The following is an 18,566-nucleotide window of genomic DNA, read 5'->3' on the forward strand; positions in this document are numbered from 1 at the left end:
TAAATTCTGGGATTGGAACCATGAAATTTAGGTAGGCAGGGTTCTCTCTATGCTACTCTATTTTAAGGACCAGAGAAAATTGAAGGAAATAAGAATTTTAGGGTTGTTCATGAGGAAAGCAATATCCTTAGAACTGAGATTGCAGAGGTGTTGAAAGAGTGCACAATCCACCCTAATAATGGATATTAGCTACCAGATCTTGGCAAAGAAGCTGGTCTTCTGCCAAAGATTTTTTTTTTTTCTTTTATAAGGGACTTTTTATGAAGAGTTCACGTGTCTCTTGATGATGTAGGTGCATGTGAAATCCTAGAAGGAAGTCAAGTGAAAGGAGCCATTAAAAATGAAATAAAATTTATTACATTTCTCAATGTTTTCCTGTAAACTGCAAGTTGCTGCAATTATAGTTGGTAATCAGTAAATGAAGAAGTAGCACACTTGCCTAAGGTTAAGTAGTAATAACTATAAAAATCAAACCTCAGATTTTGTTCTGGTTGCTTCTTAAATGATAGATGGCTTTGGAGCTCTCTTCCTCCCCCCTTCTCTTTTTTTTCTCCTTCTTTCTTCTTTGGAGACTGTAAGAGCGTAGCCACGGTTATGTTTAATGAATCCGACGCTGTTCTTTGGAGCGTCTTGCTGTTCTGTTCAGACTTGATAGTACTGGACAGTAGGAGGTCTCTTGCTATGGATATTTACTGAAGCTCTTGGGAGCTGTCTTTATGGACAGTCCACAATAACCAAATGTACTTCTAGTCCAGAAACTATGCTTTAACTCCTTGTTGCTTATTTTTGACAGCTGTCGCAATAAGACAGTGTTGTGTAGGTTTATTGCTGGAAATCATTTAACCTGAAAACTAATGAAATAATCATGGGCAAGAGCTAAGAAAACCCGGTTAACATAAGATATTTACTGAAGCTCTTGGGAGCTGTCTTTATGGACAATCCACAATAACCAAATGTACTTCTAGTCCAGAAATTATGCTTTAACTCCTTGTTGCTTATTTTTGACAGCCGTCGCAATAAGACAGTGTTGTGTAGGTTTATTGCTGGAAATCATTTAACCTGAAAACTAATGAAATAATCATGGGCAAGAGCTAAGAAAACCCGGTTAACATAAGTGGTGAGATTTTTGACAGTGTTATTTTATCTCTCTTCTGTGCTACTGCGACCTATTTAGGTTTTCTTTTTTCAGATTCTGCTGTGATGATCCAATTGATAGTTTTCAGAAAAGTCTGGTAGTCTTGTAAATATGTAAACCTATGCAGTACAACTATAAATTCTTCATGGGTTTCTGGGATTAATTTTTTTTTTGTTGAGAAAATAACAAATAAATAAACCATAGATCAATCTAAATGAAATCAGTACCCACTGAACCACAGAAAAGGCAATTAAATAGATTTTGGTTTCACTTTTTTTGGTTTCACTTTGAAAAGTTATGTAGTATTCCAGACAAAATTAAATAAGTGAAGACCAGTAGAAAGTCTTGGTGTATTTTATAGCAAACATCTTTCATTTTTCCTGGAAGTCTCAGTCTGAAATAAGTTTCATGCCACTCTGAATGATTCTTATGCAAGGTAGTAAAAGGTCATGTGTTTCAGATTTTCTTTCTTAGAAGCTAGTAGGTTAAATAGTTTGGGTGAAAAGGCTGTTTTGAAAGTGTAAAAGCAGCTTTAGTATATTGTCCTGGGATACTAAGGTAATATGTGACTGAAAAGTATATATAATTGAAACATTTTCATTTTTGATTGCTTCAGTAGAAGGTCTGTTCCTTCACTTTGCCTGGGTTTATGACAAAGTGGTTTTCCTGTTTTTCAAGCTGTTACTCAGCATCTACTCTAATTTTACAACCAAATAGTTTGGTTGTAAAATTTTAAGAGAGACTTACTGTACTCCGTTCTACCTAGCAGTGTGGAATTTTAGTTTTATGTAGCATGTTGGGATCCATCTGAATAACACTGGTGACTTCTTTGTTTAATTACATCTTTGCTACTGTAATCAAAATTTGAGCTGTTGCAAGTGCTGTTCTCAGTATGCTTAGTTCTCAGCTTGCTGAAGAACAGAATATTTGTTGGCTCTTATTTTCAGTGCTTTCTCCCTGAAAGAAGAGATAAAAAATGTTTCTCAGCTGCATGGCATTCTCACAGATCTGCACCAAAAATAGAAACATAGAAGCTAAAATTAGACATCATGGGTTACATAACTGTTAATCATTTCATACACTAAGAAGATTAGATTTAATTGACTGAAATATTGTATTTATAGGGTGTAGAAGGAGTTAAATTATCATCTGGTTTTGGTGGTAATTTGCAGCACTTTTGTACAAGACTGCAAGGCATGAAACAAAGCAAGCATTACACTGAGGAATAACAGAGATAGATGTCAAAGTTACTAATACTAAAAAAGATTTTTTTTTTTAGGTTTATTCAATGTTTAATGATACTGTGTATTTAGAAAGAGTTAATAACAAACTCTGGAATAATATTGTGGTTTAAAGTTCTAATATTTGCAAGATCATACTAATTTCTATAAGGTAGTTGAACTGAAATAGTGTATAGATTTTTTTTACTACAGTGCTGCTGTTACACAGGAAAATCTTTGAGTCTCTGTAATGCAGTATTTGAATTATGGTTTGAATTTATGATTTATTTCTGTAATATAAATAACTGATGTCATCTTGGAGGACTGCTTTATTGATTCATGTATTAGTAAAATATCTTTGGCATTATTCTGTAGCCTTCTGTTCCTAATACTGTTTAATTCTTACCTTTTTGCCTTATCTTCTTCATAAAGTTTTTTCTTTCTTCCCTTCCATTATCTACTTTGACATTGGTATGGAGAGAGTGCTGTGCAGTCTGTAAAGCAGTGGGACTAATACACTGCTACTCTTAACGCAATTTAATATGCAAACTTGAGATTGTAAATGGCTGGACCAGTGTGAGGAAGCTCTTTGAACAAACTTTTTTGCCATATGCAATTTTCTTGTGAGTCAGACTGGGTTTTGTGGCTTTTACAAATGACTGATTTGTATTGCATTTATTAAACCAAAGCAAAACTTTTGGAAACCATTTCCATGTTATTTTAAATGCCTTTTTTTTCTCAGTATTGGTACCTACTCAGTTTTGGAGTTCATGATGAAAGCTGAAGTGCCATAACTAATATTTGCAAAGGATGGCTGAAGTACAGTAATAGAAAGTTTTAGATTATTAAGCTTACAGCCAGGTTTTGTGCATCTTTCATGGACTGTATCTGTTTGAGGAGAGGTTCAAAGGTTAAAGTGGTGACACTGTAATATTCCCCTAAATTGTGAAGGGTTGAAGTTAGGTACTACAAGAAAATGTAGACATACTTTTTCAAGTCCTTAAAGGTGAAAGAATGCAATAAAAATATAATTGCCTTATGAAGTACATGCTTTTATTAAATGCACATTGATGTTTGTTGTTCCATACCTTTTCAATGACTGTACTCTTTACTGGCTTTGATAAATTATTTAATAAATAAATTGCTGTAGAATATTTTTCTATAAATAGTATTTTGTGAGCTGTGGAAAATATCCTCATAACCCATTAGCAACATTTGTTATCAAAACATCAGTTGCTCCCTTGGCAAAGAATAATCAATGTGTAATTCTTTAGTGTGTGTTCCTCCTTTTCCTTTGGCCATGTTCAATCATTCTGAAGCAAGTCTGGTAAAATACAGATAAACTCAACCTGCTGCTGATGCCAAGGACCTGGATAAGCTCAAGAAGTGGGACAACGTGAACCTCCTAAGGTTCAACAATGCCAAGTATAAGGTGCTGCACCTGGCTTGGGCATCCCCCAGTGTCGACACAGGCTGGGGATGAACAGATGGAGAGAAGCCCTGCTGAGAAGGACTTGGGGGTGCTGGTGGGTGAGAGGCTGGACATGAGCTGTCAATGAGCTCTCACTCCCACAGAGAGCCAAACGTGTCCTGGGCTGCATCCACTGGTGGGCAGCAGGGCCAGGGAGGGGATTCTGCCCCTCTGCTCTGCTCAGCCCCCACCTGCAGGGCTGCATCAGCTCTGGGGTCCCAGCACAGGGAGGACATGGTGTTGTTGAAACAGGTCTAGAGGAGGATCACAAAAATGATTTGCACAATGGAGCATCCCTCCTTATAAGGAAAGGCTGAGAGTTGGGGTTGTTCTGCCTGGGGCAGAGAAAGGTGCAGGGAGATGTTATTGTGACCTTTGAGTACTTAAAGGGAGCTTATAAGAAAGGTAGGGACAAACATTTTATCAGGACCTGTTGTAATAGGACAAGGCTAATGGTCAGACTAAAAGGATATAGATTAGAACTACATATAAGTAAGGAAATTTTTATGATACAGGAGGTGGAACTCTTAACAATTGCCAAGAGAGATGGTAGATGTCCCATCTTTGGAAATGTTCAGGGTCAGGTTGGATGGGTTTCTGGGCAACCTGATGTAGGGGAAGGTGTCTGTGCTCATTGTGGGGGGGTTGAACTAGATGACCTTTAAAGGTCCCTTCCAAGCCAAACTATTCTGTGATTCTATTTAATATGCAGACTTGAGATAGTAATTGGCTGAACTATGTGAAGAAGTGAGCTGTCAGATTCTGTTACAAAGATGTGGGATCCTAGTGAGAGCAAGTTTGAAAAGCAGGCACTGAATGGATCTTGTGGTATGTGTAGTGGTAGCCTTGCAATACTTGCTACAGGAAGCCTTTATGTGTTTCTCTTGTCACCATTGCAAGAGCTCCTTCCTGTTTCTGTATTTCTGTGGTAAAGTTGGTTGAGATTAGTGCCTGTCCTCCTAATTTGTGGTTCAGATAATTTCCCCACCTAAAGAGCATTGCTTCAAAGTAGCCGGATACCCAGCAGAGGTTACATGAATGACAGACCATTGCTGAAGTTCCTGGACCTTCTTTCTCTGAACTTGCTGTGCTTTGTATAGATATGTGAGGCTTCTTGTTTTGGCAATGGTGCTGTTATATAACAGAGCACTTTGGCAATTAACAAAATTATTTTTTGGCCTTATTATTTGCTTACTTATGACTGCCCTAAAGAAGGCTTCATTTTTTAAGTAGAAAAACTGTTTTTAAAAGTTAATTTTTTGTAATTAAGGGGCAATCTTGCATGCTTAAACTAGTGCAACTGCCAGTGAGTTAGAACTGCCATTTAAAATTAGTTATTTTGTTAGATAAATTATGTTCTATGAGGGTTTTTTTTCTTCTCTTGAAATGGGCAGACTGAGAGAATCTACAGAAAACATTTTTCCCTCTTCCTGACACACACCGTCTATTGAAAAACAAATTTTTTGGAATAAAACTAAACTATCTTTTACTCCAAAGTCTTTAACTTTTGTTCTTTATCAGTGTTTGCACACTCAGTAAAGTTGGCTTAGCTCCTTCTATCATTCTTGTTTGCAAGTCTATAACCTAGAGGTCCTCAGGCTCCTGCTATTCTTGTCTTGTATATCCCCCTCATTTACCCTAATGCTGAAGGGAGCAGTGATCAAGCTTCATCTGTTGCATGAAGACAAAACTGCTCTGCAGTTTTCTTTTCCTCACCTTAGATCTCCCTTCCATGTTTTGTCTTTCCTTCTTTTCCAGACAATCACTTCTCAAAGTATTCCACCTGGTGGCAAAGTAGTTAATGCAAATGGTTTGCACATGCATAGATCAAGTAGTGTAAGAGCCTGTAATACAAGTCCTAATTTATTCCTGTGCCTTTTCTTACAGAAGAGAGAAATCAGAATAGACCTTTGTGAGTTTGGTTTTTCTGCATTTATAGGAAGGTATATTTGACCTTCAATACTTTATATTCCTATGCACAAAAAGTAATAAATTGTGATACTCTGGCAGTAGGCGTGGAAGACCGTTCTAACACTGAGAAGACAGTGCTGTGCGTTTAATACTTTGTTCTGCTTCATGGAAATTCTCACTTCTATATGTACCAGCTGAAGAGAAATTGGAAAAGACTGTTGTACTGCCAAGTAAGGCTTCCAGTTATCTCCTGCAGTATTTGACTTGTTTAATATCAAATAAACCCAGTCATTGTCAGGAGTCAACTGGAAAAAGGTCCTTGTTTTCAGGAGATGGAGGTTCATTGAATGATGGTGATTTTTTAGTCTTGTAGTAAGGGAGTTGAAGGAGGTTGGCACTAAGGACAGCTAACTTCCATAGTTTTTCTTTCCATTGGTGAAAACCTGCTTCTAGTCTGTCCTGAGATGTACAAGCTCTACTCCTAAACACTTTGACCATCAAACTGCCTGATTTTAGAAATGGCAACTAGGAGGCTGCTTGTCTTTTTATATTGCTAGACATAAGTACTTTAAAATGACATATATGTGGCCAAGAACTTTTTCTTTTGTATGCATTTGGGAAGCCCTCTGAAAGATAGTGCCCAGTAGCTGAATATCCCAATGTTCTTCAGGTGTTCAGTGGTGATGTCAACTTTCCCATTAAATTAATTTTGAGCTTTGTTTTCTAATTTACCCTTCCAACCTACTGCTAAGTACTGTGCTTATTATGCTTTTAGACTAAATAAAGATGAGAATTTTTTCAAATTTTCTGTTTTTCTTACTGCTATATTCTGTGTGTACATAAAACCATTAAAATTGTTAAACGTATTGTTTCTTACAGGCTAATCATAGGATATAGAAGTATTACACTGTTACAGTATGATTTAAATATTTCCTTATGTTCTGTAGATCAATGTCAGAGTAACCACAATGGATGCAGAGTTGGAATTTGCCATCCAGCCCAATACAACAGGCAAGCAGCTCTTTGATCAGGTAACTTACATGTCTCTATGTATATGAGTATTGTGGTTATTAAGGCATAGTCTGAAAAAGTGGTAGTGTTCGCATGTACTGATTGTTTTTCCTTATGTTATCTAAACTATGCTCTGAGTTAGTCTGAATTTCCACATTACTTCTCATGGAACATATTGAATTCAAAGACAACTCTCTAAATATGTTACCAGTGAGGCTTTAGATAAATTGTGTATGGAACTGCTTTGAAATGAATTGTGGGTTTTTTGTCTAATAATATTATAGTTGCTACTGCAATATAGTAGTTAGAATTGCAAGTTTTAGAAATATGTATGTAACAGTAAGTTCATTAATGAAAGCTAACACAATTGCTTTCCAACAATAGATGCTGTAAGATGGTTTTTACTTCCCAAATGTTAGAACTAAATACTGTTGTCCTATGAACCAGTTTGGAATTCATGTAAAAAGAAAAAAAAAAAAAAAAAAAGGAAAAAAGAATAGTTTAAAATTATGACCTTAATGTGCTTATGGATTGCAGACCAATTAGAGCTGCACACTGTCACTTGATGGTGTGTGTAGTGCATCAGTCAAATGGACCAAGTGAACGATTTCTTAAACAGAGGTGTTCTTGCACTCATGTGATGTTAGTCATCAGAATCTTGAAACAAGTTTTTGACCTGCGTTGTGGGTGTTAGAGCAAACCTTAAGAATAGTCACAACCTGTCATTGTGTTGTGTTGTTTTCTAGAAAGATACCAATAAATGTTTTATTTTCTAGATCCAAGATGTATGCCTTTATTTAGGAAATGTGGAAATGTCTGAAATTACTCTTCAAAAATAATTTAAGTAGATCAATAGTTATGTCTAGTAGTTGTTTCCGTCCATTTCACTATAGATGCTTGAAGTATGTAATGATGAGTACTAAGAGAAAGTAACACATCAAAAAAGTTCTTTAAACTTTTAGTTGACCTTTTAGAGTCAATTAAATGTCTTACTATATAAATTGAAAATAAGAGAATGTTTATTGTTTTAATACTGAACCTTTAGATGAATGAAATCACCTTTGCAGTTTTCGTTTGAAATGACTGACTCTTAACACTTACTGCCTGCCCTTTTCTCTAACATCAGTAGCAGTATATGGGTATACCTATGAAGTAAGTCTTCAGCCCCTACATAGGAATAAACTTCATGACTCTTAAAAAGGCTTCTTCAAAAAAGAGGCTGTCTTGCTCTTTGTCTAACCAGCATCATCATCAAATAGAAGTATGGTATTCTGTGGCATAGGAGGCTCAAGCTGTTATTTGTCTTTTGCCAGCCTTTGCTATCTTATGCCGTGCACTGTTGGGTGGGGTGGCATTCTGTTGTGTAATGTCTTGTGCCCAGGTAATCAGGCTCATCCAAATTGGAGCATTTGCAAACAGGGATCAAAGATACAGTTCTGAATTTGTTGTCATGCTCTCTTCTTTGTTCCTCAGTTTTCTGTGTGGTGTTTGACATCTCACCAACTCTTACCTCTGGAGTTTTAAATTGAAAAGAAATTAGGTCAAGAAAAATCAACCAGAATAGTTGTGTGTGAGAACCACTTTTTAGCCTGATCTTAAATTCATGTGTGAGTTCCGCTCTGTAACATCAAGAGCTGAACTGTATTGTGAAACCAGCATGAAATTTTCAGATAAAAAGTTATCCTATTTCTATATAGAAAGAGAATTGAATAGCACTGCTACTGAAAGGATTTGCCTTCAGTGTTTATGCAGAAGTGGTGAACATGACAAGCAGGTTGGTTATTGTTTGCAGAAAATAACCTCTCCATGGATTCAGCTGTTATCTAGTGCTCCCCTACATTTATAGTGAACAGCCTTTCAACCTTTTACCAGCCAGTGTTCTTTTAAGCTTTTAATTGGCATTTTCTGGAGTTGTTGATTTGTTTGCCATTCCATATGTGTGTTCTCACCATCTTCATCTGCTAGCAGGCAGGAATGCAGCTTTTGAAATCTGTTACTTTCTCTTTTCTCTTCCATTGTCAAACTCAGTAAACTTCTTATTTATTGCACAAGCTTTTTTTTTTGTTTAATTACTTGCATTTCAGGAGGTGTACTAACATTTATCACGGGTCCCTCTCTCTGTCCTGTTAGTGGTCAGAATAGGCAAGAGGGGATCTGGCCTCCTATAGTCAACCAGTTAAGCATCTGTAGCTTTCCTGAGAGAGGAAGAACCTTGTGAGGGATATTTCCACACACTGGTGTAATCATGGGGGAGTTTTTTTGTTTTGTTAGCACTGTGCATTAGTAGCTTTCAGTTCACTGTAGCTGCCATTCAGAAGGAATGTGAGGGTTGTCTCCTTTATTTCATGTTGTAATTTTCCTTTGTCGTTTTTCCATTGTCCTTTCCAGATGTCTCCAAAAGCTTCTTTACAATCTTGTGGAAGGTGACCATATGAAATCCTTGTTAGGTTGTCTTATGTGTATGTTGTGATTTGCCCAAACATACATTGTTCAGGTTGCTTTTCTTCTCCAACAAGTATTTATTGCCTGTTAATAGTCAAGTTGTAGGATGTGATGGTGGATAAATCTGTTTTACAGATGGGTTGAACACTTGCCTGAAGCTACTTAATAGAAGTTTTTGTGCTTCTAAGTTTTTCATTCTCCACTTACTTTTCATTAACATGCTACTGCAGTGCATAAGTGCATGTATTATCTTGGTACGAAGTTGGTACAAAGTAGGCAATGCTTTTTCCTTATTTGTGGACTCTGCTGGTTTTAGTGTTGATTTTGCAAACTTGTGTAATTCTGCCTTGCTGTACCTGGGTTGTCTATTTAAATCATGTGCTTCTCAGTGGCCATAGTTAGTGGGTTGAGAGCAAAATGTTTTGACGTGAGCATAAGCACTTGTCTCCTTATGCCTTCCGGGCAGAGCTGTTGAGCATCTGCAGTTCTTTGCAGCTCAGAGAGCTGATAAGGTACAAAGGCTCAGCTGGGACAGCTGCTAAGTAAAGAGCATTCTCAGTCATCTGATAAAGCCATAAGTAGTTTGATCAGCATTGTATAGGAGATCTGTGCCAAAAGAAACAGCAGGTCTGAAATTCCTGAGTTGGGGCACCAAATTCAGGGCCACTCGAGACCATACTATTAACATACACCTGCTCTAAGCATTGCTTATGGTCTAAAGTAAATGGTGTGGGAATTCCAGAGGAAATAATTGTGCTCACTCAAGGCATCAATCTGGTTGGATCCACAAACATTGTCCATTTTGTGCTTTGGAGTTTGAAGGTGAAATGATAAAGGAGGAAAAAAGGTGCACACTCGAATGGTTGTTAAGTGATTATTCAAATATGCAAGGCAGCAGAAGTAAGTTTGCATAGTTATCTTATGACATTTTCTAATTTTCAAAATCTTAATTTTGCAACCCGATAGTACTACTTTAAAATGGAGGAGGATCTATGTGTAAAATTCTATTTACTTCACATGCATCTGAATGCTTCCATAAAACAGCCTTCAGTAAAGCAGCTTGGCACCATGGTCCAACCTGAGGACATATGTAAGTACTACCATACGTGATCTTTGGAGCCAGAGCTTACAGTTATTTAATAATCTTTGCTGGACCTGTCTGATTAATTCTTATTAAATCCACATATGCTTTTGCTGTGCAAAAGACTTGTAAAACACTTCCACAGTTTCATTATACTCTGCAGTAAAAGTGCTTCTTTTTGTTTGCTTTGAGCCTGCTATGTTATGATTTCTGTTGATTCTCTTGATTCTTACACTATAAGAAATAATGAACAATCATTCCCTATTTTCCTTCTACATGCCATGCAAATTTTATAGACCTGTATCATAGCCTTCCTTATTTCTCTGTCAATAGCTGTAGTTCATCTTAGCTATGCAGAAAATGTTCCAAGTCACTGATCATTCTTTTCAACATTTCTGAAACATTTCCAGTGCTGCAGCATCCTTTTTTATAAGTTGATATGACCAGTCCTTATGTAGAATTAGAGATTTGTGAATACCATACATGTGTATAGTAATGTAATAGCTTTCTTGCCTTTTTGCTTTACAACTAGAACTTTGTTCACATAATTTAAATTGTTGTCTTTTATGTACAGTGTTTTGCTTTTATTAAATATGCTCTTTTATTGAGGTTCATCTTTTTTCACTATTATTCACAGATCTTCATTGAAGGTTTTTTTACAGCAGATTTTTATCACATCACTTTCATCCTTTTTTGAAGTCCTGGGGGACTTCCCTTAGTGGTTACACTACAATTCTATTATGAAAACAGCTTGTGTTTTTCATCCGTCTTTTTAAGGAGTATCCATAAAACAAACTTTCCAGTAGTCAAGGACAATTTTGCTTCTTTTGTAGCTTTTGGTGATAGAATTGGTCTGAAATCTTATAGGGTCATGTATGTTAAATTAGGTAGATCATCCTTATCCCTTTTACCAGTAACTCTTAGAAGATGACAGAACTATTTGAAGGAGGCAGTTCATCGTCATTACATCATACTTATCCATAAATATTACTCTTTATTATTATTTTACCAGTTGTCTTCTGTTGAAGTGTACTCACTTCTCCATAGGGGCTGCAGGTCACTTCCCAGATGTGCTTTATAACCTCAGGGTCCTGTTACTACCTTTCTGTTCCTCAGCTGTTGATCTACACAGTGAACTGCACACTCCAGTTCATAGCTTGGAGCATTTGAGTTTATTTAGAACTCTCGGGTTCTCTGAACGTGATGTTTTGCTACTATTTTATCTTCATTTGTTCTTGTAAGACTTTATTACATTTCAGTTTGAAATTGTTCACGTAGCTTTATTAAGCTACACAATGCCAGTTAAAAAAATGTATTGCAGTGATTACTGATGATTACGGCTCATTTGTCTTTAGGTGGTGAAAACTGTTGGTCTTCGTGAAGTCTGGTTTTTTGGGCTGCAGTATGTGGACAGCAAAGGCTACTCAACTTGGCTGAAGCTAAATAAAAAGGTAACAGTTCCCTCATATTTAGCCAAGTGTACAGTTTGAATATATTTTATAAGCTTTGCTGATTTGTATCTTAAGTGAGTTATAGCTGGCTTCAAATTTAGTTGAAAATTTGCTTTTCATGTGTTTTAAATGACAAAATAGTGTTAAGTTAGATAAGTTATAAAGAATATGCAAATCTGCATCAATATTTAATTTGAGGAGATAGTTTCCAGTACTGTGGAATGCATGCATGCATACATTAGGAAAACTTTAATTCACATGATCGTCACATTTTCATGTAGTAAAACATAATAGAATTATTGTTTTACAGTTTGGGCGTGTGTATGGGAAGTATTTGAGCTTCAGGAATTTGTATGCATGCAGCTATGAATCATTAAATAAGGCAAAATAATCGACTTCTAAACTTGAGGTATCTGATAGGTAGATTGTAGGATAATAGTTTTTCTTTTCCAAATGGCATTGAGTACCTTGAATCTCCCAGTTACTGGGAACTAGGTCATTTGACTTTAAATTCTATTTATGAATTTGAATGGTCACTTCTGATTTTGATATTGATTGTGAGATTATTTTTTAATGTCACTGTTTAGAATGGAGATACTTGTTTTTTAGTTCAACCTAATCAAGAATGCTTTTTTTTTCTTCAATATTAGGAGGCAGATTGGGAGGGTTTTAGGACCAAGTCCCACTGTTTGCACTTATGTAAACTTTGCTTCTCCTCCTCTATGGTAAATCCAGTGAGTTAAGCCTGCTAACCACAAAATCTGTCTTCTAGAATTTCATGTGTGTCTTGCAGTACTACAGATACTTTGTTAACTGTAATGGCTTGTCTCAAGACTATGGGATTTATTACATCTGTTATGAAAAATACAGAAGACATTCCTCTATGAAAACCTTTAGCAAGTTAAGTTTCTGATACAGTTCAGAAGCAGCTGAGGGTGTGCTCTTTTTAAACATTGACTAAGGCAGTTATTTATCTTTTCTTTAAAAACACTTGTAACATTCGATTCTGAAATGCATCAAATTAACTGTCTCCCACTTTTAAATTACTATTTACGTATTTTCAGTAAATACAGATAAAATCTGATAAAGAATAGATATGCAAGTAAGATTTTATTATGGTGAGCACAGCTGATTTTTCACTGGTGATGTGAAATGCTGTGTCTGTAAATAGTGCACGACAATAATGAAAAGTGAGCAGAACTTTTAAAACTGACATCTCAAACATTGAATATATATGTATTAGGCTATCTTTGGTGTTTAAAAGGTTATGTTTATTATAGTCACAATTTTTGAGACTTCCTAGAAGTCGAGCAAACATATGCATAATTTCATGTGTAACAAGAAAGTTTTAGTGGGACTAATAGTGCACACAAAACTAAATGTATAGTAACGTACTTGAACTGGGATGTATGAGAATTATTTTACTATCAATGTACATTTTAACAATTACTATTTTATGTTAAAATTAGTTTAGTTTTGATTGTTTTTACTTTGGCTGTAATTAGTGCTGCAAGCTGAGCACAAATGAAATCAAATTCTGAATAAAAATGAGTAATAGTTGAAATCTGAAGTAGAGGAAGTTTTCAGACCGTATCTGATTTCTTTGCAGAAATCAGAGTTTTAAAGCTTATCCATTCTAGAAAAACAATGTGATTAAAGGAATTAAGTTTTTTGCACAGGAACAAAGCACATATATTTATTTCAATAGTTGATAGACTTCTGAAAGAATCCAACTTCATACTCACATTGAAGAAATGTGCTGTAGTTCTTGATAAAGAACCATTGTTAGACCCTAATTTATTACTTCCTGCAAATCATTGTTGGATATAGTTTTGATCTTTTTAATGTCTTGCAGCTTCTTAGTTTCCAGGTCTTTATTGTGATAAATAAAAATTCACACAAGCCTACAAAAAATACCAAAACAACAACAACAAAAAAGAAAAAAAAAAAAAAAACCAGCCAAAAAACCCCCCAACTCTTAATCAGCCTTTAAATATTATTTCAGAATTGTCTGGTCTATTCAAATGGACAAATTTGTTTATGCTATGTGAAGCTTTCAGTGAGTTCCATAGTGGGCTTGTCTGGAAGCTCTGGGTTTCACAGTGTGGAGGAGCTAAAGAGTTAAGTAATCTTAAATCACATTCAATTTACCATTTAGTGCTCTTCTTATTTATCTCTTTATTCCTCTCCCTCAGGTAACACAGCAAGATGTACGGAAAGAAAATCCTTTGCAGTTTAAGTTCAGGGCCAAGTTTTTTCCAGAGGATGTATCTGAAGAATTAATTCAGGAAATAACTCAGAGACTTTTCTTCCTGCAAGTCAAAGAGTCGATCTTAAATGATGAAATATATTGCCCACCAGAAACTGCAGTTCTTCTGGCTTCTTATGCTGTCCAGTCCAAGTATGGAGATTACAGTAAGGAGATCCATAAACTGGGCTACCTAGCCAATGACAGGCTTCTCCCCCAGCGGTGAGTGTGATGGATTTTGCACCAAATGCTGCACATAAACTTAACTATAGCACATATTTTATAAATAAAATATTAAGCAATAATATGCATTTAATGGTGGCTTTCTTAGAGTTCCTCTTTTTGCCAGTAAAATTTAGAGATCCTAATTTAGACTTCCATGAAGAAGCATCGCAGCCACATGTTTCTTGAGATGTGTTTCCTGTCCTGTCCATAAACATCTGCACAGATGTAATTTTACACATTTCCAAAGTACTCCAAAATAATTTAATGTTAGCGGAAGCCTCATTCTGCTAAATTAAAATCAAAATACTCCAATACAGAAGTAACTAAAATTAATTTGATAACGCTCTCATTTTCTTCAGTTGTCATTTAAATGTGCAAAAACAGGAAAATAATTTCCTGAAAGTAAGTTTACTGCAAATAAAATATATTGTGGTGCAGAGTACACCACAAATTCATATACTTACGGTGTTCCTTTTCAGTAGACAAATGCTCATATGATCTTTTAATTGTCCTTTAAAACAGCTTCTCCAGAAACACCTGAAATGCTGGGTGTGTGGAATGAAAGCATAATAAAGTTATCACATGCATTTGATTTCTTACTGCAATACTACACAGTTCTAGTAGGCCAAAATGTAATTCCATCATTGCAGCCTCTAATAGATTAAACATGAAATAGCTTTCTGGAAGAGTAAAAGGAAAAAATAAAAAAAAAACCCAAAACCACAAAAAACCTCTCAACAAGGCTGTCTGCTAACTTGTTGTAATGTCTCACGTTTTCTTTCAAATGACAGCAGAATGAAAGCTTGAGTATATCTTTGCACACCTAGAGATTAATTTGCAGCATTGTTGCTAAAGGATTCTATAGGTGTGCATTTTCAGCTGTAGTAAACATTACATTTTATGACTTAGCTGAAGTATGCAATGGTGTGACTTATATATTACAAAGAATATAGAATACCAAGAAAAAAGAGGTGACTTTTTTCTATTTTTGTGTGAAAGTCACACTAAAATTTTAGTGTGGGAATTTGGAAATACAAATTAGAAGGGAATTTGTTGAAATACAATGCTTCTGTTTCTGTGCTGAAAATATGAGCAGTATATAGGAAGTCATCTTTTAAGTTTATTCAGTTAAAGCATATGTTGTGCTGTGCAACAAAAGAGGTTAAGTTTGTTGTCAGTGTCATTTAAGAGCAAAAATTTCTATTCACAGTGTGTTAGAACAGCACAAACTGACAAAAGAACAGTGGGAAGAAAGAATACAGAACTGGCATGAAGAGCACAGGGGAATGTTAAGGTAATTATGTAAAAAATGTTCATGACACCTTTCATTATTATTGGGATGTATTTTGGGAGGTATTTGTTTGGAAAGTGGCTTTCTTTTATTCTGACCAAGGTAGGTAGTTATGAAAGGCTTCCATGAGAGTTGAGTTTCCAGCTAGGTTGTTGGTTTACCTATGTGATTTCTGGTAAGGCTGTCAACTGCCTTTGTCCACAGCTGCCTGCCTCGAAAATAAATTTAGTATTTGCTTAGCTCATGGGGCAGAAAGACAAAGACAAGAGATTGGACTCTGCGTGGATATTGGAGTGTAGAGCTCTTAAAAATATCTGAGTCAAACTATTTTAGAGAGAGATTTAATTCATAACTAATTTTACCCTGGCTGTTTATTCTGCAGTTCCCTTATTCTTACAATGTACGTATGATTTGTTGTCTAAACTATACCAATTTTTCTTCTTCATCAGGGAAGATTCTATGATGGAATACCTTAAGATAGCACAAGACTTGGAAATGTATGGAGTCAACTATTTTGAAATAAAGAATAAAAAAGGAACTGAATTATGGCTAGGAGTTGATGCTTTGGGTCTGAATATTTATGAGCATGATGATAAGTAAGTGGGAAATACTCATTTTGTAGTTCTGTCCTAGGAGTTGCTATCTGAGATTGTACAACCCCCACCTTACTGTGTGTTCAGTAAGATCTGGCAAAGCAGGTTCTTCTAATCTGTAAGAGATAGAAAGAGAGAGAAGTTAATTGCCGGAATGGTTGAATTTTAAAGATTAGGGATGCAAAACAAGGGAAAGGGAGAGCAGTTCTATGGAAGTTTAAATTTACATTGCTTTATATGGATTACTACAGCTAGGCTATCTTTATATGGTTTCTTCCTGTACTTTTCAGTCAAAACATTCCCTTGGGTCAGGATTAAAAGGACATTTTAAAGCTGAGCAATTTATTTAATGAGAAACATTTGTAAGAGCCATGACAAGGATTATAGACATTGGAGCATGATAAATAGATATTTAAAAGTGAAACCTTTTAGACACCGAAGAAAATAGGTCATTCATGTGTCCTGATAAAGAGATCAAATCATCTCTTCTACTTGAAGAGGATAGAGCTGAAATGTAGGAAATACAAAGAATTTGGAAATAGAACAATAGACTTGCTCTTTTCTTTCTTTCCAAGCTCTTGTTAGTAGTATCTGATGTCAACAGACTGTTCCCAGTTGTTTGAAGTTACACATTATATGTCAGATTTCAGACGGGAGCAGTCAACTTCAGATGTATATACTCTGTAACAAAATTCTGTAAGCCTTAATTGCCATTAGATGGCAATATAACTCCTGAAAGCAGGAAATACTCAAAATGATCGGATCAGATTGAGCTATGACGCAAATTTTTTTGTATTTCCTCTCTCCTGATAGTTAGCAGTCAAATATTTAAATATTTTCTGCTATTTATAATTAAGATAATATGAACTGAAAAAACTTCTGTGCTGATGGGAAAATATTTACTGTTATGCAGTTGATGCATAACATTGCAACAATTTCTGAATTGAATGCATTTTGCTTAAGGTGCAAGGAAAATAAATTTAACTTGAATTCTGAAAACATAAGAACACAAATCTGAGCTAAACAGAAGTACAGTATGGCTGAAAGTTACTTTAATTTCAGTATTTGAAGTGTCCATTTCTCACATTTAAATAGTTACTCTTTGAAGTGAAAATACAGTTGCCAATGCCATGTAAGGAACGAGAGAACATTATCGTGATGTTTAACATCTAGGTAATAGTAGTCACAAATCAAAATTCTTATTGTTAGAATGCCGTATAATTTATTAAAATGCAATTAATTTGATGGAATATTTGTAAAAAGAAAAATCTACCAAAATATGCTTGAAATGTTGTTAATGTTTATGTTAAAACATAATGTTGTAAATGTAATATTCTAAATGTAGCTAAGTGTAATAGTGAGAATGATACAGACATAAGCCTTACTGAATTAATATATATACAAAGTGCACATCCTTGCTGCTTCTAATGAGAACTTTTTCTCTTTGAAGGCTGACACCCAAGATTGGTTTTCCTTGGAGTGAAATAAGAAACATCTCTTTTAATGACAAAAAATTTGTCATAAAGCCAATTGACAAAAAGGCCCCTGTAAGTAGTGTGTACAATAGTATCACTTGCTATATGAAGAGATTTAAGCCTGCAGGGACTTGCTCTGGCATTAAGGCATGAGTAAATATTGGTGATATTTATTACTTTTACTGATAGAAAATTCAGTAATCAAAAGAAAATGTTAATTTTAAAATATGGTATATTTATTTTCTCTCTTTTCATTCTCTTTGATACTCCTAAATTGTTGTGGGGTTTTATGTCAACCAGTACTTTGTGATGTGTTGGAAAGACAGCATAAGATGCTAAATTCTCTACCTCTTACCTCCTCTGTTTTTATTTTTGCTTTTTTTTTTAAATTACAACAGCACATTTCATGAGACTTCCTAGGTCAAATGACTTGAGAATAGAGAATGAGTCTCATTAAAAAAAAAGAAAAGTAAATATTTTATATAAACCAGCTAATTTCTGGAGTATTCCAGGTGCAATTCTACATTTATCTTACAAGTCTCTGACAGTAACTGGATTTATAGATTATGGTGTTCACTTGCTCAAAATATCAAAATACTTGTGAGTTTTCATTTAACGAATGCAAGCATGCAGTAATGCTTTGAATCCTATTATAAGTGTATTGTTTTAGTTTAATAGATATGCTGGAATTACTTTTTTTTCCTAGGATTTTGTTTTCTATGCACCCCGCCTGAGAATTAACAAGCGAATTTTGGCACTGTGTATGGGAAATCATGAATTGTACATGAGGCGGAGGAAACCTGATACAATTGAAGTGCAACAGATGAAGGCCCAAGCTAGAGAAGAGAAACATCAGAAACAATTGGAAAGGTAATTAACAAACTTCCATGAAAAAGAAAAAATTCTACCTTTTTAAGAAGTCATAGAATATCGTATATCTTAGAATTCTAGAAAAGAGAGTACTGCTTTTCTGTGTGCACTGTGTAAGCAGGTTTGTGAATTGGCATGGCTC

At 35.3% G+C, this 18,566-nt stretch overlaps 1 protein-coding gene across 1 annotated transcript in view; it reads left to right on the top strand.

The window, feature by feature from the left end:
* RDX (radixin) overlaps positions 1-18,566 on the top strand; it is a 44,984-nt gene that overhangs the window by 9,782 nt on the left and 16,636 nt on the right. Inside the window, exons 3-9 of the mRNA XM_068181359.1 lie at positions 6,685-6,768; positions 11,627-11,722; positions 13,918-14,192; positions 15,406-15,489; positions 15,936-16,082; positions 17,530-17,626; positions 18,261-18,424. Of these exons, the coding sequence (XP_068037460.1) occupies positions 6,685-6,768; positions 11,627-11,722; positions 13,918-14,192; positions 15,406-15,489; positions 15,936-16,082; positions 17,530-17,626; positions 18,261-18,424 (947 nt within the window). The remainder of the gene's footprint in view (positions 1-6,684; positions 6,769-11,626; positions 11,723-13,917; positions 14,193-15,405; positions 15,490-15,935; positions 16,083-17,529; positions 17,627-18,260; positions 18,425-18,566) is intronic.

This window comes from Anomalospiza imberbis, chromosome 2 (genome assembly GCF_031753505.1).
Source record: "Anomalospiza imberbis isolate Cuckoo-Finch-1a 21T00152 chromosome 2, ASM3175350v1, whole genome shotgun sequence".
Classification (NCBI taxonomy): domain Eukaryota; kingdom Metazoa; phylum Chordata; class Aves; order Passeriformes; family Viduidae; genus Anomalospiza; species Anomalospiza imberbis.